At 36.1% G+C, this 23,503-nt stretch overlaps 1 protein-coding gene, 1 long non-coding RNA gene and 1 pseudogene across 3 annotated transcripts; 1 reads left to right on the top strand and 2 right to left on the bottom strand.

Moving 5' to 3' along the window:
* Nucleotides 1-180: 180 nt before the first annotated feature.
* LOC145132309 (IAA-amino acid hydrolase ILR1-like 3) lies at nt 181-2,082 on the bottom strand (annotated as a pseudogene). The gene is made up of 4 exons (XR_013717978.1): nt 1,735-2,082; nt 1,442-1,567; nt 1,060-1,364; nt 181-984 (listed from the first exon to the last, which is right to left on the bottom strand). The product of XR_013717978.1 is annotated as an IAA-amino acid hydrolase ILR1-like 3 (transcript).
* On the top strand, nt 2,040-3,612 carry LOC145132310 (uncharacterized). The gene is made up of 3 exons (XR_013717979.1): nt 2,040-2,151; nt 2,538-2,987; nt 3,092-3,612. It is a non-coding gene; the product is annotated as an uncharacterized LOC145132310 (long non-coding RNA).
* Nucleotides 3,613-11,432: 7,820 nt separating this feature from the next.
* LOC145132951 (IAA-amino acid hydrolase ILR1-like 3) lies at nt 11,433-13,379 on the bottom strand. Its single transcript, XM_079067903.1, has 4 exons — nt 12,756-13,379; nt 12,517-12,642; nt 12,125-12,439; nt 11,433-12,049 (listed from the first exon to the last, which is right to left on the bottom strand). Exons 1-4 carry the CDS (start codon nt 13,101-13,103, stop codon nt 11,540-11,542), a joined length of 1,299 nt encoding a protein of 432 aa, XP_078924029.1. The 5' UTR covers nt 13,104-13,379; the 3' UTR covers nt 11,433-11,539.
* Nucleotides 13,380-23,503: the final 10,124 nt, after the last annotated feature.

Here is a 23,503-nt window from a genome sequence, read left to right as displayed (position 1 = left end):
TTAGAACTATATAAACTTTCTTGTGACGCCCTGAATATTATTTATTCTTTTTAAGGATTTTAATTTAAAAGAATGTGTGGGGGCCAGAAAATTGGAATAATTAGAGGTTAATTAAGAAGATCAGCATATCTTGTAATCATTAATTCCTTTGTTTTGTTAGTAACCACTAAGCAATCATACTTAACTCAACCACCATTCATTCAAGTTTTGGCATAAAGAGTCCAAATGGATGGTTTTTATAGTTTACCACATCAACCGGTAATAATAATTTGGTTTTGATGTGAGAAATCTACCAAACCATGCACCAAATACCATCCTTAATTAACAATCACCCAACCTCTGCCAAATAGCACCTGCCTATGTTCCTGTTCATAGTTATCAATGCAACAACTATTTTCTATATACATTTACATCATCCCAAATACACAGAATCTTTTAGCAAATGTCATAATTAAACTTATGAACCTTTTTACACAATGAAAAGGGATTTAATGTCGACTGAGATATAACTCTGCAATAGCAGTGTGTAAAGCTGCACCAATGGGAAGAACATCTTCATCAAGAAAGAAATAAGGAGAGTGTGGTGAATGAACTGAACCAATACCCTCATTACGGATTCCAATTCTAAACATGACTCCAGGAATCACTTCCTGATAGAAAGCAAAATCCTCCCCACCCATCACCTTCTTAGCCACCTTAACTCCCTGTGAACCAAGCACCATTGATCCCACCATGTCCACATGCATGCTTCTTCAAGCTCTCATCATTAATGGTAGCTGGATGTAGAGGGTATTCATCCTCCATCATATCAACTGTACCTTTGCATCTATGAACAGCTGCCTGTCCTTCAATCACCTCTTTCACCCGTTGCTGAAGGTGTTGCAAGCCTTTAGTTGTTAGACTCCTGAGTGTTCCCCCTAATTCAACATATGGTGGAATAACATTCGATGCACTTCCACCCCCAACATAAGTAACTGATAGCACCTGCAACCAATTCAAGTAAAACACAATTTAAAGATTCAACTTCATCCGCTTTTACCCATGAACAAAGACACGTACTTGATTTTGGAGGGGATCTAATTCTCTAGAGATTAAATGTTGCAAGGCTAAAACTGTTGATGATGCAGCAAGTATAGGGTCCACACTGTTGTGAGGTTCAGCAGCATGACCACCTTTACCTTCTATCTTAGCTTTAAAGAAGCATACATAGGTCCTGAAAGGGTGGCAATGGTTCCTGTAGGAATTGTATAATCAACATGCATTCCAAATATGGCCTCTGAATCACCTAAAGCACCTTCTTTTATCATATGGGATGCACCCGCACCTCCCTCTTCAGCAGGTTGGAAAATCAACCCAACAGTTCCCTTATAACCAAATTAATAAGAAAAAATAAAACTATTTAGTGGGTGAAGTAAAATGGAATTGTTACATTAAGGCATACCTTTAGATTGTCTTTTCTCTGATTAAGTAACTTAGCAGCACCAAGGAGCATGGTTGTGTGAGCATCATGTCCACATCCATGCATTACTCCATCGATTTTACTCTTATGCTCCCATTCAACCAGCTCCTATGTTTACATCATACAAATTTGAATACTTTTAGAACTAAATTGAAGAGGAATAGTTTGAATTTATAAGTGAAAATGGTATATAATCAAGAATAGCAAGTGCAAATTAGAAGTCAAACATAAACTTTCTTCAGGAGAGATAGATTAAGGGCAGGGAAGATTAATACCTGTAAAGGGAGGGCATCCATGTCAGCTCGAAGAGCTACAATAGGAGGAGACCCGATGCCAATTTGAGCTACAAAACCAGTGGTGGAAATTGGGTATGTGTAAGAAACGCCAAGTTTATCGAGTTCATTGCGAATAAGGGCGCTGGTGTTGTGTTCTTGGAAAAGGAGTTCAGGGTACTCGTGGAGCTTCCTTCTGATTGAAATCAACCAATCTTTGTCTTCTTTTGCTGCACTTAAAAGCTGCGTCCCGTAGTCTTCATCGGCATCTACGATTTGAATCGACGAAGGCAGTAAAACCCAGAGCAGTAGGAGGATTCCAAAGTAACGAAAAATCAAAATTTGAAGCATCTTCTACAATTAGGTCTTCTGATACTGTCTCAATTGGGGCGTGTAACACTCGACCCAAAACCTAAACCGGTACTAACCCTTCCCTTCATCAGAATTTTGATTTTTCCATTTTTTATTCCTGAATTGGATTTTTCCATTTTTTATTCCTGAATCGGATTGTCTCCTTTCTTCAATATCCCATTTTTTATTCCTGAATCGTATTTCACTATTTCTTGGCGGAGGAAGATAATAATTTCTCAAAGTATTTGTAATGATAAATATTAAAAAAATTATAAAAGTTGCAATGCGTTTAACAGAAATTAACATAATATCAAACCAATTGTTTGAAAAAATCTAAGCTTTTATTCCATATAATTTTCTAAAACAAATTCACACAGAACGACATGACAAATTCACCAACTCATGTGGTAAAGAGAATTGAACATATTAATCTCTCTCTCTCTCTCTCTCGCTAGATGTCTAGAATGACTTAAGAGTACAACTGGAGTGGCTTTGTTGATATAAGAAAAGCAAAACGAGAAGAAATGAGGGGTATATTGAAGATGGATGGATGTTTTGGTGCAATAAAGTTTGGTTTATATTAAAAGAGACATGTCTCATGTCTGATCATTTTTTCATGCTTCTGGGTAGGCTTTGATGGAAAAAGATTGACAAAAGGAGAAGAAGTAAAGGATATTTTGGTCCTTTTCAGAATTTAATCAGGAAAGTATGTCATTTTCATGATTACATATGGAGGGAAATTACCTGCTTTGTTCGATCAAGTGAAAATCCAAATAAAGGCTTCATGATGGGTCTCGTGTGATGCACTGTGGTTAAAAGGAAGATTAATCTTGATGCTTCAGCATGCAAGGTTGGGAGACTTTTTGGTCCTAGATACTGGTGATTTGTCTTGGATACAACTACAAGTAATGCTTTTGCCTTAAAAATCTTATCCTCTTACTTTTATTTATGTGTTTACTAGTAAGTATGATGCTTAATATTATCTTTATGTTTTATGTTTATTAAATAGTGTCAATGGAGTGGATAGAGTTAGCAGTTTCAGGAACATTGTCACCACCAAGGTGCGGTTTTGCAAGTCAAAACTCCAAGTCTGGGGATAATAATTACATCGAAGCACAAGTGAGGGAAGCAACTTTGATAACCGATATATAATTATATAGTGTTGAGGAGTTTCAGAAATCCTGGGAAGGGTGAAGACCACTACAAGTAGAATGTTAGTATTTCTAAATATCTCAACAAGAAAAAGGCAAACAATGGTTTTTTATTTGAGACAAAGATGCAAAGGTTTTGGTGGTGTTGGTGTTGTTCTTTTGTCAAAGTAGAGTGTTATTTTTTTAGATTGGTCATTTTCCACCCTCTTTTTTGGTGGCTTTTCTATATGTTCATCTAGTTTTTGTAGATTTTTATTTTCTCACATTGTAATTAATGCATCTTAGCAATTCAGAAAAAAAAAAAAAATAATTTAATGTTATTTCATAGTTTATAGTGTGGTGATGATGATTTTGTTAACATGTTATATATGTTATAACTTGTCGATTGTAAATCTTAATTATCTATGGTCATTGTGGCAGAAAATGATTACATAAATGGACCATAACAATTACAGAAATGGTCCCTATGGTAAAAAAAATTGTAGAAATCATCCCTGTGGTTGAAAACAACTGCAGAAATGGTCCTTGTGGCAGAATTACGTTACAGGAGCAGTCCCTGTTGCAGAAATATATTACAGAAACAGTCCCTATGGCCTAATATCTTTACAAAATGGTCTCTATTACATTACAGAAACAGTCCCTTTTGCAGAATTACATTACAGAAACAGTCCCTTTTGGCATAATATCTTTACAAAATGGTCCCTGTGGCATAATTATATTACAGAAACAGTCCATGTTGCAGAAATATATTACAGAAACAGTCCCTGTTGCAGAATTACATTACAGAAACAGTCCCTATGGCATAATATCTTTACAAAATGGTCCCTGTGGCATAATTATATTACAGAAACAGTCCATGTTGCAGAAATATATTACAGAAACAGTCCCTGTTGTAGAATTACATTACGGAAACAGTCCATATGGCATAATATCTATACAAATTGGTCCCTGTGGCAGAAATACATTACATAAACAATCCATGTGGCAGAAAATATTTACAGATTTGGTCCCTGTGGCAGAAATACATGACAGATGCAGTCATGTGGTAGAAGTTTTTTACAGAAAAGGTCCTTGTGGGAAAAGAAAACAAGTACAAAAAAGGTCCCAAAACAAATATATATATATATATATATATATATATATATATATATATATATATATATATATAGGGAGATGATCAAATGAGAACACCTAAAAGGTTAAGAACGCGAGAACAATTCTGGACCAATCAATATATAAGGGCATACTAGTAATTGTATATTTTAATTAAATTTAAATAAAATAAAATTCAATCAAATTCCCTTAAATTTAGGATCAGTTACCAAAAAAGAAATAAATATTCAATTTTTTATTTTTCTTATTAATGGAATATAAAAAACATTTTTACCAAAATTTATTATAAAACTGAAAAAAAAAATCTTAAAAAAATCAATTTTTTTTCTCCTATTTCACGTTTTTTTTTTTTTTGTGTTCAAAAAAATGAATAGAAATCGAACACCAAATTAGTATATTTGTATTCATAAATGATTTTTTTTTTCAAAAAACCTGATACTACTCCAATCACAAATAAATGCACATCAATTTACAAGTAATCTAATTCCTTTTTTTAATCAATTGAAAATAAAAAGAGTGTAAAAATTATCATTTCTTCATAAAAAGAATACCTCTAATCATAAATAAATATACTCATTAACACATGCTTACACTGTTATTCACAAATGAATACACTGCTATTAACAAATGAGTACCCTGTTATTCAGAATTGAATAAATGAATACCTCTAATCATAAATAAATACATTCATTCACTGTTATTCACAAATGAATACACTTCTATTCACACATGAATGCACTGCTATTCATTCACTGTTATTCACACATGAATGCACTGCTATCCACAAATGAATAACTGCTATTCATAGATAAATACAATTTTTCATTCTTCCATTTCCTCTCACCCTCCCTTCTTTTTCTCCTATCTTCGAGGTGCAACAAAAACACCCCCACCAGAGGTGTTTGCTGGTGGTTTCCGGCGAGCCAAGGGCAGCAGCCCCTTCCGTTTTCTCCCACTGTTTTGCGACACACCAAGCAACCCAAACACCCCCTGTTGTCGTTTTCTTTCTGCCTTCCTCCCCCTCTCATCGACAGTAACTGGAACAAGAAAACGAAGTGGTGAAGAGGTTGCCAGAATAGCCCCAGCCACTCCACTACTGCGATGAACCACCAAATCGGTGGAGGTGCTCCCTATTCTTCTTTCTTCGCTCCTGAAACAATTTCATACTTCATCATTTCATGTTCTTGATAGAAAACCCCAAAATCGGAAAAACACAAAATTGAAAGTGAAAGAGATGGATTTAAAGTGAAAGAGATGGATTTGCAACTCAAAACATCGAATAAAGGTGATATATCAATGAATCGATTCTGAATAAATGAAAGATAAAGGAATCCCTAATCATACCCTTTACCCTTCGTAACTAGGAAACCACCATCGACATAGCCTCCATCATCAACCTTTATCTTCACAGCAACATTCAAGCAAAATCGAGACCATACCTTCCAACTTGAAATCGATTGCTGGTCTAGAATCTCCAATGAAAACCGATGAACTAACATCGACTTGTAGGAGTGCTCTTTCGCTGATTCTATGACCTCCTCCTGCTCTATGGTCTGGGTCGGCTTCTAATATGTTGTATGAGATGAGGCGGTGAGATGATGCAGATGTCGATTGTATGGTCAACAAAATAGAGTAATTATAGGAGTTTACAAAATTAGGATAATGCTTATTTACCTTAATAGCCTTTATAATTTTTTTTAATTTAAAATTTAAAATTTAAATGTATTAATAATTAGAAAAATAACAATTAATTATAGCCACACATCTTAAAAATTAGATGGCTCAGATCTGTTCTCGCGTTCTCAACCTTTTAGGTGTTCTTATTTGATCTACTCCTATATATATATATATATATATATATCAAACTCATTAAAGTGTTATATATAAAAAACTCATTAAAGTTTTTGAGTAAATTACGCGAATCGTCCCTTGTGAAAGTGCCAAAATACATGTTCAGTCCCTATTTTCAAAAATTAACCCGGTCCGTCCCTCGTTTGGTTAAAAGTTGCATATGTCATCCCTCGTTAGTTTAAATTTGCATGTTTCATCCCTTACCAGACTTAAAATGACGATTTTACCATTTTTATTATATTTTTGTTTTATTTTATTTTCTTATAATTATTAACAAAAAAACAAAATAAATCAAAAAAACCCATCCCACCCATCTTATCCTCCACTTCCTTTCTAAATCATTTTTCCCTTAAATTATTTGACACAAAAACCTAAAACAAAATCATCACCCCGTCGGACCATCACTACCACCGGACCACCGCGCACCATCGTCGACCACCACCTTCTTTACAAATGCCAGCCGAACTATAAGAGCATAAAACACACACCTTTTGTGTGTGTGTGTGTGATGCGATACAGAGAAAAAGGGCAAGAGAGACAAAGATGGAGCAGTGTTCGCCTGTATGAGAGCGTTATTTTCAGTGGCGATGGGCGATTTTTTGTGGTGGTTTCAACAGATCTGCTACCATCTCGGCTGAAGGTTGCACATGTCTTCTCCACAACTGCCATCCTTAAATTACTCATTCGCCTTCTTCAACAACGCCTCCAATCAAACAGATTTGGTGAAACTCTTGTCGCCAGAAAAACGAATCTGGTGAAATCCTTGTCGCCGGAAAAGTGAATCTGGAACCCCCATGAATAGAAATCACACTTAACACGATTTCTAGAATAACATCCGGAGAAGATCTTCATACAACATTCTTGCATATGTGCCTGTTGGAGTCAAGATCTGCAAATGAATTTGGTGAAATCGATCGGAGTTGCGGGTTACGAAGGGGAGATGAAAACAGTCACAGTTGCAGGTTTCAGCATCAAGGAGTCCTTCATGTTGATTTTGTTTGGTAGAGCTACTGGTGGCTTTGAAGATGTTTCCGGCGGCAGAATTTGATGAGAAAGGGAGAGATGGAGCGACAGTGGCTAGTGGTTTCATATGCAGTAATGGTGGTCGGAAGTTTCCGACGGAGAAAAGAGAAAAGTCATTTGCAGTCTTTTAGACACAGAGAAGAAAGAAAGGGTCATTATAATTTAATAATAATAATAATAATAATAATAATAATAAATCATATAATAAAAAAATGAAAAATGAAATAGATAAGGATATAATAGTCTTTTTACGACATCAGGGACGAAGGGTACAACTTTTTATGACATAAGGGATGGTACGAGTTAATTTTTAAAATTATGGACTGAACGTGCATTTTGGTACCTGCAGCAGGGACGATTTGTATAATTTACCCAAAGTTTTTTAACGATTTTTCTCATGTCAAATCTTACCGAACAACAAAATTAAAAAAATTAAACAATCCATACAGAAAACATTAAAGTGTTAAAATGTAATCAAACTCATAACAAAAACTCATGATCTTTTGTGTTCTTTTCTGTTGCTAGAGGATGCTTCATTAAAACCTTGACACAAGGGATTTTTGCAAGTCCTTTGATGGTGTTCATACATACCATAACGCGGACATATGTGTTTTTTTGGGTTCATCACGTGGTATAATCTATTTTTTTTAGGTCGTCTAGGCGGCTGTTTTATAATAGGTGGGTATATCTTATCGACTGTCTCTATATGTACGCGTTGATCTTTACCGGGCATCGGACCAATTTCTAAAGCATATACTTTTTTTAAATTTGTCGACTGTGAAATATTTATCAACATATTTGTCCCAACTAGGCTCCCTTGTGAAAGCAATAAATGCAATTGCATGCACACACAGAAGGCTTGTAACTTGCCATTTTCAACAACTACATTATTTATCATCCAATATAACATTCCAACGATTTCCTTTGTAGTTCAATTCTGCTTTATTGTCACTGTTTCTACAAACTTGAAAGTCACCCAAGTTCTACATGAGAAAATAAAACAAAAAACAAACTAATATTAGGAAAAATATATATGTTTAATGCCAAAAAAAATTATTTGTTTATATATATATATATATATATATATATATATATATATATATATATATATATATAGTTCCTTAACTTGTTTATATATAGTTCCTTAACTTGTCTTAGTGATTGTTTTGAGAGTTTTTTGCTTTTGGAACTAGTGGTGCTTTCCATTTTTTCACCTTACTCCTTTTTCTTGTCAGATCGTTCCATAAGCTTTTCTCTAATTGCATCAAGGAGATCAAGCACCGGTTTATAAGGTATGTCACCTACCCAAGAGTTACAAGTTTCTGAAATATTGTTGATAATGTAATCACACTTGACAAGTGTGCCAAACTTGCTTCTACTCCATATCTTTTTATGGTTCTCATTCAAATAAGAAATTGCATTTTCACGTACAGTAGCAATTTCATTTAACAATTTGTCTTGCTTACTAACTGAGTAGGTATTTGCAGCATCCAATTACTTGCTCATGAAAAAATCATCTCGAAAATGTTTCTTGAAGTTGCTACATAAATGTCTTATGCCTTCTCGAGCTCAATATTAGGATAAACCTGTGTAATAGTTACTTCCAACCTTTTTTTGCATGTCAAAGTAGATAACAAGACCATTAGGTGTACCAATCGCTTTTTATATTGACTTGAGAAAGAAAGTCTCTTATTTTGTATTCTCTGACTCAAACACATCATAGGCTACTAGAAACATACCATTGTTATCGTCGTTACTTGTGGCAGCAGCTAATACACCATTAAATTTCCCTTTCAAATGACAAGCATCAAGCTCAATGTAAGGACGACAACCAGTAAAAAAACACTTTATAGCATGTTGTTAATGATATAAAAAAGCGTAGGAAATGTTTCTTGTCACCCACTGTCTGTAAATCAATCTCCACAACACTTCCTGGGTTTCTCTTTTCAAGTTCCTGTTTGAAATCATATATATTTACATAAAAGTCATCCCACTTGCCATACATATCGGTATAAATTTGTTCTCTTCCTCTAAAGACTCTTATATATGGTACTTCAACACTGTAGCTATGCATAAGCCACTTTTTTAGGTCGGCAGGGGAGACATCGCCTTCAGATTTAACCTTGTCAGTTACAAGATCAGCAATCCATCCTTGAGTGTCATGTTTGTTACCACACTTGTTGCTTCGAGTACAAGAATGAGTTTCTACAAAGTTCTTAACCAACAAAATGGCATAAAAAACATATAACTATGTTAACATAATAACAATGTCGACAAATGTAGTGTTTCTCAAATTTCATACTTACTTCAAAAGTAACCCCATCTTGTGTAAGAAAAGCATGAATTCTCCGCTTGCACTTTTTATCTCCACAACATGTTGTAAGTCTTGTCAAATCACTTTTCTCAATGTCATACTCAAATTCATTTGTTAGTGCATAATGCAATGCTCTTCTAAAAGCAATTACACTTGGGAATTCAGAATTTACTTTCATAAATGGATTTATCTTACTATATGCATAAGTTTCACCATAATTTAGAAGCTCATACTTATTATCGGAACTATGAAGACTATGGTAGCCTTTTTGACTTGGAGAAATTGAGTCTATCTCATTTTCATCATCAGATTCATCAATAAATTAATCTTGACAACTAAACGGTTTAGGGTTATACCTTATTTTTTCGGTTGTCACATAAATTCTTACTTCGTTCTCCTTATTATACATGCTAAGCATCACCATGAAGCTTTCATCATTATCAAGTTCAATAAAGCATTGCTCTTTTACATGTTTGTCAACAAATACTATTGACAAAACAATATTGTTTTGTGATGGATAATGTTTTTTTACCTCTTCAACTAGATGATTTAATTCGTACGGACATGTTTCTATATAGAGAGATTTTGTAGATCCAAAACAACATACTTGCCTACACGAGTTCTTGGCTAAACGAAAGAAGCCTCCATATTTTAGTTTAAACTTGTATTACGATATTACTTGCTTGACAACCATAATGAAAAAAAATGGAACTGAAGTGACACATAAAGTATCATTCATCTTGCTTGTAAGAACTTACTCTTTGGTTAGTTTTGGATTGACTCGGTCAGTTAGGTTGATCTTTAACTGACTTCGTCGGTTTAGATTGATTTGGTTCGCTTCGAGCAGACCAAATGACTTGGTTAGTTGGATTAGTCAGCTTTGGGCTAACTTATCAATTTGATCTCAAACTAACTTGTAGTTCAAGTTGATTTGTCCGTTCAAACGGACTTGTCAACTTGACGAACATTATCGGTTTGGCAAACATATAACTGCTTCTAACTTCCGAAAACTGCTATTTTCGTCGTCCTTATCCAATTTTAAGATAACATGGGTATATGGACGTGTTTGGCAAAAATAGTTGTTAGCTGCAAGCGGTTAGCAGGTAGCGGGAAACTGTAGCTTTTATTTGTTATATGAGTGTTTGGCAAAAGTAGCTGAAAGCTTTTGAAATATATAAATTTACATAAAAGGACAATTGATTAAAAATAAATAAATATATAAATAGATTTTTAAGAGTAATTATGGAAATTGATTTCAAAAGCTCAGTAGCGTTTTGTTAAACGCTACATGAAGTAGTTTTTAGATTTGGAGCGTTTTGTTTAAACTAAAAGTTAAATGCTCGTACTGCCAAACGAAGTTTTTTGTTTAAACTATAACGTTTTGTCAAAAGCTAAAAGCTAGAAGCTCCTAAACACTTCTAAAAGCTCCGTGCCAAACACGCCCTATATATACTTTTAATAAGCAACTTTTTTTGAGATTCTTAAGAATTTGAGCAATCCTTTCTTTCATCCGTATGATTATGGCAACTGCGTCGAGGATACCATTAAACTAAACAACGCATAACCTGCTTTTTTTACTTTGGATCCGTCACCGATTCTAAGAGCTTCAATTTGTTCATAATTATCAAGAAATATATAGAACAATGACCAAATGATGGATTCTTCATTGTTTGATGGTGTACGAGTTGCAACATAGAAGGATACAGAGAGATGTGGCTAATGAAAAGGAAACTGGAACTGTAATATATAAAGTGATTTGAGTAAATGGGTCAAAACTCAAATTGACTTTGACTTCCCTATTATTTATACAAGACTCCTCTGGACATTAGTATTAACCACTTTCTCTACAGCTCCAATCAAAGATTCACCTAAAAATTAAGATGCAATGAGAAAGAACATGTTCAAGAGATAAAGGACATGTACCTTGTATTACTCTATATACATTTACATCATCCCAATACATAGAATCTTTTAGCAAATGTCATAATTAAACTTATGAACCTTTTTACACAGTGAAAGGGGTTTGATGTTGATTGAGATATAACTCTGCAATAGCAGTGTGTAAAGCTGCACCAATGGGAAGAACATCTTCATCAAGAAAGAAATAAGGAGAATGTGGTGAATGAACTGAACCAACACCCTCATTACGTATTCCAATTCCAAACATGACTCCAGGAATCACTTCCTGATAGAAAGCAAAATCCTCTCCAGCCATCACCTTCTTAGCCACCTTCACTCCATCTGAACCAAGCACCATTGAACCCACCATGTCCACATGCTTCTTCAAGCTCTCGTCATTAATGGTGGCTGGATATGGAGGGTATTCATTCTCCATCATATCAACTGTACCTTTGCATCTATGAACAGCTGCCTGTCCTTCAATCACCTCTTTCACCCGTTGTTGAAGGTGTTGCAAACCTTTAGTAGTAAGACTCCTGAGTGTTCCCCCTAATTCAACATATGGTGGAATAACATTCGATGCACTTCCACCCCTAACATAAGTAACCGATAGCACCTGCAACCAATTCAAATAAAACAAAATTTCAAGATTCAACTTCATCCACTTTTGTCTATGAACAAAAACACATACTTGACTTTGGAGGGGATCTAATTCTCTAGAGATCAATTGTTGCAAGGCTAAAACCGTTGATGATGCAGCAAGTATGGGGTCCACACTGTTGTGAGGTTCAGCAGCATGACCACCTTTACCTTCTATCTTAGCTTTAAAGAAGCATACAGCAGCTAACATAGGTCCTGAAAGGGTGGCAATGGTTCCTGTAGGAATTGTATAATCAACATGCATTCCAAATATGGCCTCTGAACCACCTAAAGCACCTTCTTTTATCATATGGGATGCACCCGCACCTCCTTCTTCAGCAGGTTGGAAAATCAATCGAACAGTTCCCTTAGAACCAAATTAATAAGAAAAAAGAAAAGCATTCAGTGGATGAAGTAGAATGGAGTTGTTACATTAAGGCATACCTTTAGATTGTCTTTTCTCTTATTAAGTAACTTAGCAGCACCAAGAAGCATGGTTGTGTGAGCATCATGTCCACATCCATGCATTACTCCATCGATTTTACTCTTATGATCCCATTCAACCAGCTCCTATGTTTACATCATACAAATTTGAATACTTTTAGAGCTAAACTGAAGAGGAATAGTTTGAATTTATAGGTGAAAATGTTATATACTCAATAATTGAAGGTGCAAATTAATACCTGCAAAGGGAGGGCATCCATGTCAGCTCGAAGAGCTACAACTGGAGGAGACCCGGTGCCAATTTGAGCTACAAAACCAGTCTTGGAAATTGGGTATGTGTAAGAAACGCCAAGTTTATCGAGTTCATTGCGAATAAGGGCGCTGGTGTTGTATTCTTGGAAAAGGAGTTCAGGGTACTCGTGGAGCTTCCTTCTGATTGAAATCAACCAATCTTTGTCTTCTTTTGCTGCGCTTAAAAGCTGGGTAGGGTAATCTTCATCGCCATCTACGATTTGAATTGACGATGGAAGTAAAACCCAGAGCAGTAGGAGGATTCTAAAGGAACGTAAAATCAAAATTTGAAGCATCTTCCACAATTAGGTTTTCTGATACTGTCTCAATCGGGGCGTGTAACACTCGACCCAAAATGGAAACCGGTACTAACCCCTTCCCTTGCTCGGTACTTGAGATCAGAATTTTGATTCTTCCATTTTTTTTCCTGAATCGGATTGTCTCCTTTCTTTAAGTTTCCTCAGCCATGTTTGACTTGCTGTAGTTCCCTTAAATTAGTCTTTGAGCATTTTTCTTCGGTATCCCTTTTGATCATTTGTGGGCGTAGTTGCTACTTGCCTGCTACTTGTTAATGTTTGATTATGCATAGATAATAGGGTTATTTCCATAAAAGATATATTTTGATTATGTCGTAAGTATTTGTAATGATAAATATTAAAAAAATTATATCCTCCTACTTTTTCATCATAACAATCCTCCTATCCATTTAAATGATGACATGTGTCATATTAGGATCCTAAAATATCATTAAATCTCATTAAATGAGCATTAAATGTTACACATGTCACGATTTCATTGGATAGAAGGATATGTAGGAACAAAAAGTAGGAGGATATTTAATTTCTCAATATGTAATGCCCTTAAATAAAATGACAATGATAATAAGTAAAGAAATTAACATAATATCAAACCAATTGTTTGAAAAAAATTCAAGCTTTTATTCCGTATAATTTTCTAAAACAAATTGATAAGAACATTGTTCCTAGGATACAACAGGAGACATGAAAATTGTTTTGGCCTATGGCTAATGAGTATAGTTAGGCCTTGAGCAGGGCGGTCCCTCAAAGGCTCAAGACAAACTAGATAAAAATGGTCATTATCGTTATTATTTTAAATAAAAATTTATATATAATATATAATAATAAAAAATGGGCCATGTACAGTTGCCCACTTTGCCCTCCCTCAACGCCCCCCATGCCTTGAGTTATGGTTGGGTTTTTACGCGTCAAAAGCTAATGTGGCATAGATGTTCACTAATGAAAACCGTCCTCTGGCTAGTAGTTGTGATTGTAGTGATATGTATTACGGAGGCTTACGAAGATTTTTATTGGCTCAGCAATTCAATGGTGGCTCTCATTGGCTACTCTCTCTTGTTCACTGCATGTTTACTAGTGAACACCATCCTCACTGCTAATAGACATGTAGTGGATTGGTTATTTGGATGATTTGGCAGCCCTTAAACACGTAATAATCTCAAAACCATACCTTTTAGCCTTACTACACTACCAACCCATTATAAAAATGTTGTGATCTGCCACGTCATCTGCACTATAAGTTCATTATCAGACTACTATACATTGGAAATGGTTACCACTCCTTATTATTTATCTTTTTTTTATATTAAATTAAATAATAAACATAATTTAAAACATAAATAAATATTCTACATTAATTAAAAACTCATTACATTACTTATAAAACATAAAAATTTAAAACTAAATTATTAAAAAAACATAAAAACATAGAAATTTAAACCTAAATTACTAAAAATACATAAAAACGTAGAAATTTAAACCTAAATTACTAAAAAACATAGAAAATAAAACATAAATATTAAATAAGTTTTTTTAAACCTCCATTGGATACATTTTCCTCAACTGTCAAATATTTGATCTTTTGCAAGTCCGCTTTATTCTAATTGGTTGTCTTTACGGGTAGATGGGCTCACGTCACCCTCCATTAGGACGGTGTTCACATGTGGCTTAGTGTGCCACATAAGACCTCATGAGGAGAGTGAGGCCCCATACCGGATAGTCTAAGCAATTTCACAAGCCAACTCAAACTAAGAAACTGTGCGCATCGGGTAGAGATAATTGAGTAAAAAAACAAAAACAAAATCTTCTTCTACAATTCACAATTCCCTTAAATGCATCACCGATTTCTGTTGTACCGCGTGATTTGATTGAAATACATAACTTATTGCATTGTTTAAAATGTTAATCCTCTGTATACATAGAACCAACTCAATTTTTTCAAATATGCAATCTAAAGACATATCCATCTAATACTTAGGCTGAACGGTATCCTACTTGTTTTACCGCTGGTATCCTAGGGGGCATATTTTGCCGGCGGTAATATGCCTTCGGTAGAATATTACCACTATCTCTCTTCATTTTTACCGGTGAAACCATTTTGTGTGGACTAGTAAGCTGCATCAAATGGTTGTATCTTTATGCATTAGAAAAATACACAATAGTGGTAGTATATGGTTATGATTTGGTAATAGTTTTATAGGCAAAAATATCACCACACCCCTGTCATGCAAAGATTGGTATGAAAGGAAAATGCTTACGCGGTGCCTATGTGACACCCTTTTACCATTGGCAAAAACATCACCATACCCTTTAGCCTTATAGGTGTGGTATCGACAAGTAAAAATATAATTAAAATATAGAATAGAAGTAGATACAAGAGACGTAAAGCCTCCGAAGTCATATAAGACTCCCCAAATTTCAATTTTGTAAACCGAAAACGTCCTTTAGTCTTCAGAGAGACATACATCCTCTTTTTCGTTAATCCATTCATCATCTGACTCCATGTCCGACAAACATATTGGATCATAGGTCTCCCCTCTTTCTTTTCTCTTTTGGAGTCTTATATCAAGGTTGATGTTGTATTTCACAAACACCCATTTAGAGTGTATATGATAAAAAGTGTTCCAATTTTTCTCACATCTTGTGACACTATATGTGATGCTCAAGACACGAATAGCAAGGTGTTAAAGTCATCTCCATAACTTGACCATCACTTATCTACACTTTAATAAAACAAAAGAGTAATAATTAAAATTCTAATTATTATATATTTTATCAGGTTGCATTTTTCTTCCTAATGAGTTACCATGTTGCATTTTCTTCCTCGTTAGCATGGCTACGAATATACCAAAAAATTGATGGTCTCATTGAACTTTACAAGTTGTTCATGAATTTTCACCGTTGTTGACCTGTCATACATCCTTTCAATGACATCATACAATCCACATTTGACTTCTTTATCGACATTAAAGTTCTTCTCGAAATGAAGACTAGTTTATAAAATAAAAAATAGTAAATGTTTAGTCGAAAAATAATAAATGTTAGAGAAATAATAAAAATATATACATAGGATTAAGAAAATATTATGCGACATGAAGTGTCCTATGAAGTTGCACATTCCACCTAAGATCAATCTTTTCCCAAATAGGCTTATATCTTGATTCAACGCCACCAGAGCTTTCTTTTATTTGGTTTTTTTATGTCACACCCCCAAACCAAGGATGGCGGAAACGTCCGGGGGTGGAGGACTTCATGTATAGTATCACAACAACGAATATAATAGTGCTCAAAGTAAATACAACCATCATAAATATAATTGAAAATGTTACACCATGGAATAAGTTTACATGTTTCAAAATCAATTACATTATGATGACAAAATGAAGCGTTTGACGATTTATCGTCCCATCCTCAAAATGTTGTTGGTTTTCCTGTTTCACTGATTTCCAGAGAATACAATTAGTTTTGAAAAAGTGTCAACAATTAAGTTGGTGAGTTCATAAGAGTTTTGTTTGAGAAAGAAACCGTTTTCCTTGTAAAAGCGACAAAGTATGTTTCCAGAAAATCCAATATTTTCTTTATTAAGTGAAATGAATGCTTCTATGTTATGCGATAATGAACCATAGAAAGGCCCATAGATTTCCTTCTATAATCGCCCAGTGTATATAAGTTATATAAAATTTAAGTTAAATAAACCGTCGAATATAATGGGTCTGCCCTAGGTCCACAACCAAACAAGGAACATGAAGTAAGGCGGGCCCACCAATTCTAAGTCGATTATGACTAGATTCTTATATAACTCTAGCATATACACTTAGCAAATATAGCTGAAGTCTAACAATTCTAGATTAAATATAGTTTTAACAGAGATATGATTCCAAAGAAAATCCTATATTTTCCTTATAAAAGTTATGTGGTCCTAAATCCTAGGACCGGAAATAAACAAGTATTTTCCATACTTAAAGATATAAAAGTGGTTTTAAATCGGCATAAACTCGTTTAGTTTAGAAGTAAAACCCCTTTTCAAAGTAGAAGTTTCCATGTAAACTTAAAAGATTGTTAACTACCTATGTGAGTCGCTATAACCATACTATGACGAGAAATAACCTGCACAACGTTTTTCAGACGTTAAGATACTATGACTCTTGTCACCCGTAGACCTGCAGGTCCCACTGTAGCTAGCAGCAAGGTGTGGGGTGTCAAACCCAATATAGATCTATACACAATTATCACGCTCTCCCTACAAGAGACTCTGGTTATAACTTACAGGAATTGGGATCCCGTACTCGAACGTACGGGGAGAGAATTGCCTCACATCCTAAGTTAACTAGTTTACACACAGTTTGATATTAAAACCTCTTCCATGAAGGAAGTAAAATCACATTTTCTGAATAAATTTGTGATATGAAATCCTTAAACTATTACTATTATAGTTTATTACGTAAATATATGAAAAACTCATTTGTTTTGAGAGTAAAACCTTTTTCATGTAGTAAAAATCCATAAACTATGCTTATTGAAGTTTATTATAAGTATTCGAAATGAATGAGTAAACCTTATCATGAATGACTAAATTTCAGTTTATGATGATAAACTAACAAGAAAATACATTCAATATTTAGAACTTATTGTTATACACTTTGCTCAACATAATACAAAGTGTATTGAAAGTTATAAGCTGTTAACTAGTTTTTAACCGTTCTGCACTGTTTTAGAAAAATCATAGAAAAATCATACGAAGTCGAAAACTGAATCCGTAAATTCTAAGAGTTCATAAAATGTGTCTAGTTTGTTCATAATTTTTATTATGATTTTTGGAAGTCTTTAACTTGTGTTAAAATGTTCATATTCACAGACTGGTCCGAATTCGTTTTTAAAATGATAGGCAGTTTTGTAAAAATCACCATAAATCGTAGAAAAATCGTATGGTGATGTGCAAGTAATCATTTTAAAGGTATGAACCTGAAATATTTGCACCTAATACAGTTTTGAAAACTAAAATGTTTAAGTTGACCAAAACAGTCCGTGAATGGAGTTGAACGTTTCTGATTAAGGCTGTTAAATGAGTTTAGTTGAGTTCTTGGTGTTTTAACTTATATTCCCCCCCTTAAAACTTAAGAAAAACATGAAAAGATAGGGGTATGAACTCACCTTGAGTGATTTCAATAGATGGATGATGGAGAAAAGAAGTGCTCAACTCAAGAACACTTGGGAGGTGCTTGAAGATTTGAAGATCTAACACAAATATGACGATATTTGTGTAAGCAATCTATGATTTGAATGAAAGATAGTAGAATATCTAAGTGTGGGAGGAAGATACTTACCAATAGTAGAAGAAAAGCTTGGAGAATGGCCTTGAATCTCGAAATTTAGAGAGAGAATTGAGAGAGAATGGTGTTTGTCTTTTGGAGGAAAAATGAGAGAAATGAGAGAATGGTGAGGAGAGATAAGAGTTTTCAGCCTTTGACCAAGAGTGTGGCTGGTCAAATGGTGGGAAAAGTACTCTTGAATGACCAGGTATGGTGGAAGGACAATGGCTGGTCCCTGGAGTGGGTATGGGGTGGTTGCTTGTGTCATACACTAAAGTAAAGTCAACACTCCACCTCAATTATTCACCCACTATATTTTATTCTTAAATAAAGATTTCCATAAAAATATGTTTAAAATTATGAATATTTAGGGTCTTATATGTTAAAATATGATTTTTGGTGAAATTCCCGCGTTAAAATCTCGAAAAACGGGCTTAATACGTGAAAATGGTCAAAAACCGGGAAGAATAGGCGAAAATCCGAAGTTAAGGCCGAGAATGAGAAGTATCGGCTCCTTAGGAGCTTAGAACCGAAAGTAGGTGGGAGCCGAGAGGAGGGTTCGGTCGCTGTAGAGGAACCGAGAGAAGGGGAAGAGGAACCGAAGGTGCGAAGAGAAGGAACAGAAGGCGAGGCTCGGTCTCGGTGGCTATCTGCGAGGTTCGGTCCAGGCTCGCATCTCGGAACCGAAGGTCGGAAGTCTTCTCGGACCGAAGGTAGGAAGGGAGAGCCGAAGGTCAGGTCTCGGCTAGAAATTTTCAGGGGACCGAAATAGACCGACCGTTCGGTCCATTTCGGTTGAGAGGGTTTCGGTTCTCAGGAGGTTCGGCTCTAAGAGGTTCGGCTCCTAAGAGGTTCGGCTCCTAAGAGGAGTTTCGGCTCCTTAAGGCTGTTTTTCGCGTAGACTTCCGTTTTCGAGATGTTTTCGTCAAATTCGAGGGTCGGGATGCCCCGAGTGATTATAAAAAGTTGAGAGAGATTTGTCATACTTGGAGAGATTTGGCATACTTATAGAGATTGGGGAGAGATTTGACATTCTTGGAGAGATTTCTCCTACAGAGAGAGATTTGGGAGAGATTTCACATACTTGGAGAGATTTGGGAGAGATTTGACATTCTTGGAGAGATTTCTCATACAGAGAGAGATTTGGGAGAGATTTCACATACTTGGAGAGATTTCTCATACAGAGAGAGATTTGGGAGAGATTTCACATACTTGGAGAGATTTGGGAGATATTACACACACCTGTAGCGATTTCCCCTACTTAGAGAGTTTTGGGAGAGTTAGGGTGGAAGAGATTGGGAGAGACTTCTTTTGCGACCTTTTTGAGTGTTTGGCTTTGCAACGCAAGGTTTGTACATCTCGTTAAGTCTCGTTATGATTGTTATATGCCCCTGAGGGTTAAGGAATAATGTTTTATCGAGTAGTTTCATCACTTGCCCTGATTAGGGTTTAGAATTTTCGAACACGTGAAAACTCTAAGTGATACTTTGTATTAAGATTGTGAGTTGTTCAATAAGAAACATAATGGAAACCCTAATGTACAAGGGTTAGATGAGTTGACCGGTTTGACTCGTTGACTTTGGTTGACTTTGACTTGGTCAAAAATTGACGGTTGTCACATCATCCCCCCGTTAGAAAGAATTTCGTCCCGAAATTAGTGTTTCGACTGAGACTTCAAGAATTTGGAGGAAAGATGGGGGAACTTTTCGTAGTATAAGGAATTGATATGGTGGGGAACAACCCGCTTGATGTTAAATGACGACCTTGGAATTTCTTATTGTAACTTGAGCTGAGTCGATTTAAAGGAGTTATTGTTTTGGAATGATAGTGTATTTTACGTGTGCCTTTATGCTCTCCGCTTTATACTTGGTATTACCACTATGAATATTTTATAATGTAGTTAGCGAGTTCCAGCATTACGAATGTTTCAACAATTTGTGACGAAATTTGCATTATAAGTCCTACCAGTTCTTTTATAATCGCTTGGTGTAAACTAGTCGTATATCATTAAGATTGCAAGGGCATTCGGATGGGTGACCCCGCCTTAAGCCCACAACCAAACAAGGAACAGGAAATGAGGCGGAATCACACATTCTAAGTCCGTAGAATCTTAATGATATATGACCATAATGTTTACACTAGCCATCATAGATTCACTGGCAAAAACCCTGCGTTTTTATATAGGAGGTAAGACTTATTTGGGTTTTGTCGTGTTCTCAAGATTTATGGTTGGTATACTTCATTCGATGCTAGATTTAGTAAAAAAATTTAAACGTCGATGTCAGAAACACGTACTGATATTTATGGGCGGTTCCGGGGTGGTCTCTCCGGCAGTGATCGCGAGCACCCTTCCACCATCACCGACATTTCGTGCACTTGGGCAATCCCTTTTAAAGTGTCCCATTTCGCCGCACTGGTAACAGGCTGGGCTAACTCCAGTGTCGGGGACCTGGTTGATGGGTCGTGCTGGTGCCTTACAGAAACGGGCAGTGTGCCCCTTTCTGTTGCAATTTTTGCAATGCATCTCTCGGCAAGCCCCAGTGTGATGGAAGTTACACTTGTTGCATTTCGGAAGGGTTCCAGCGTATCGATTTATGGGTGCTGGCGTGGCGTGGGTTGTGGCAGCATGAACAACAACGCTCTGTTGCTTCTTAGTGAAGTCCTGGGTTGGTTGGTCCTTTTTGCTGTCCCCGAACTTCCTTTTGTTGTTTCCTCCTCTTGCTTGATCCGGGGTGGTTGTCTCTGTGTCATGGCTGGCACGATGGTCGATGAGTTGTTGTGCCAATTCCTTGGCACTCTCAAAGGTAGTTGGTCTTGAGGCCAACACGCTTTCTTGAATTTCGGAGGACAATCCCCAGAGGTATCGCTCCAACTTTTTGTCTTCCGGGGTGACCATAGCGGGACAAAGGAGTGCTAGGTCACAGAATCGGGCGGTATAAGTTGCAAGGTCAGAGCCTGTCATTTTGAGGTTCCACAGTTCTTGCTCTAGCTTTTGCACCTCGCCCCTTGGGCAATACTCTTTCAGCATCCTTGCCTTCAAGTCCTCCCAACTCATCGAGTTAGCCACTGTAAGCGTCAGTGACTTAACTTGGCCGTTCCACCAAGTAAGGGCCCGGCCGGAGAAAGTGCGAGCTGCGAATTTGACCTTGTTCGCTTCGGGGCACGCACAGATTTTCGAAGACAGATTCGGTCTTCTCAAACCATTGCATCAAATCGATGACTCCCCCGCTACCGTTGAACGGATCGGGTTTACCATTGGTGAAGTCCTTAAAGGAGCATTCTCTAGAACGCCCTTGGTTATCTCCTTGAGTGGAGTTATTAGTACCGCTCCCTGCCCGTCCTGCACCATCAGTGCTGATTTGGGACATAGCAGCTACCACCGCGGCCGTGACCACAGCTTGGAACATAACAGGATCATATTGGGGAGGCGGCGGTGGTGGATTTGTTTGCGTTCCGCTAGTGCGTCTAACGGACCTTCGAGGCGGCATCTTTCTGTTATAGAATTTCAAAGACGAAATGTGTATAAGTCTTTTAGTATTGGTTATTAGTCGGGCGTCGTAAAAACTAGGTTATTAGTTTTCAAGTATAGTATTTCCCGATTCTTCGAATGTGGAAAACAATTCACAACAGAGGTCTATATAAATAAACTTATGAATTTAGTAGAAATGACTCGATTGTAATCTTGTGATTTGTTCCATGCCCGATCCACCCCTAAGATCACCCAATGTATACCAGTTGTGTGTAATTAAGGTCCGATAGGCCGTTGAACTTAATGAGTCTGCCCTAAGCCCACAACCAAACAAGGAACAGGACCTAAGGCGGACTTACCATTTCTAAGCCGATCGTCTCTTAATTACACATAACCTTGAGGTATATATCAAGTAATCTTAGAGTTTCCATAAGCAAATTGTTTGTAATAACAGGTTATGAAATATGTGGTAAACTCCCACTGAAATAAAATGCATGCCAATTTTTATTGATATACATTGGTTATATCCTTACCCTTTATATACACACGTAATAAATTTCGCACTTTACTGAACTATTCTCGGTGTTTCTGCTAACGTCCCTGAGACGGAGTTATGGTAGTGGGTAGAAGTAGGTTTTGTACGGGCGTTAAGATTTACTCATCACGTTGCTCGCGCGAGAATAGGGGTAGAAGGGATAGTTAATAGACGTCTAATCCTATAATTACTTATAGGGGTGATCCTTATTAGTCACGTCTATAATCACGTAGTGCATACCAGTTATACATAATCTGATATAGAATAGACCTTCGAATAAATGACTCTACTCTAAGTCCACAACCAAACAAGGAACAGGAAGTAGAGCAATAGTCATAGATTTTGAGTCTATAATATTTTTAATCATGTATAACCTTAGCGTATGCACTTAGTCATTATAGACCTACTAATAGGGGCCTTTAGTTTTCACATAAGTTGGTTATAGTATCACCAAATACTCCTATAGTATTTTTAATGTTTGTCTTATGTTTTCGATGTTTGTTTGTAGATAGAGTTGGTAAGTTTTTAGACTTGTTGCAACGCCACAACCATTCCTGGGCATATGCTAATCACTTCTGGGTCAGACATAGTTGATCAGGCTATGTCATTCCCAGACCTGACTATACATCCCCAAGCCTACTTGTGCCATTCAACAATCATTACTTTTGTTTTGTTCTAGAATGATGCTGACCTTAGTATGTATGCATGCATTTATACTTTCAACAAGAACCTATTTATTTCTAAAAGTATAGTTATTTGAAAAATGTTAAATCAGAGACCTTAGTCCCAATGCATTTATAGTTTGTATATCTTATGTGGTTCGATATACTTAGTTCACTATAAACAATGCTCTGATATCAATCTGTCACACCCCCAAACCAAGGATGGCAGAAACGTCCAGCGGTGGAGGACTTCATGTATAGTATCACAACAACGAATATAATAGTGCTCAAAGTAAATACAACCATCATAAATATAATTGAAAAGGTTACACCATGGAATAAGTTTACATGTTTCAAAATCAATTACATTATGGTGACAAAATGAAGCGTTTGTCGATTTATCATCT

The sequence above is a fragment of the Lactuca virosa genome, chromosome 8 (genome assembly GCF_052849685.1).
Source record: "Lactuca virosa cultivar CGN04683 chromosome 8, Lactuca_virosa_CGN04683_v6, whole genome shotgun sequence".
NCBI classification, from domain to species: domain Eukaryota; kingdom Viridiplantae; phylum Streptophyta; class Magnoliopsida; order Asterales; family Asteraceae; genus Lactuca; species Lactuca virosa.
Note: the sequence above shows the minus strand (reverse complement) of the source record. Positions and strands in the feature narration are given on the sequence as shown.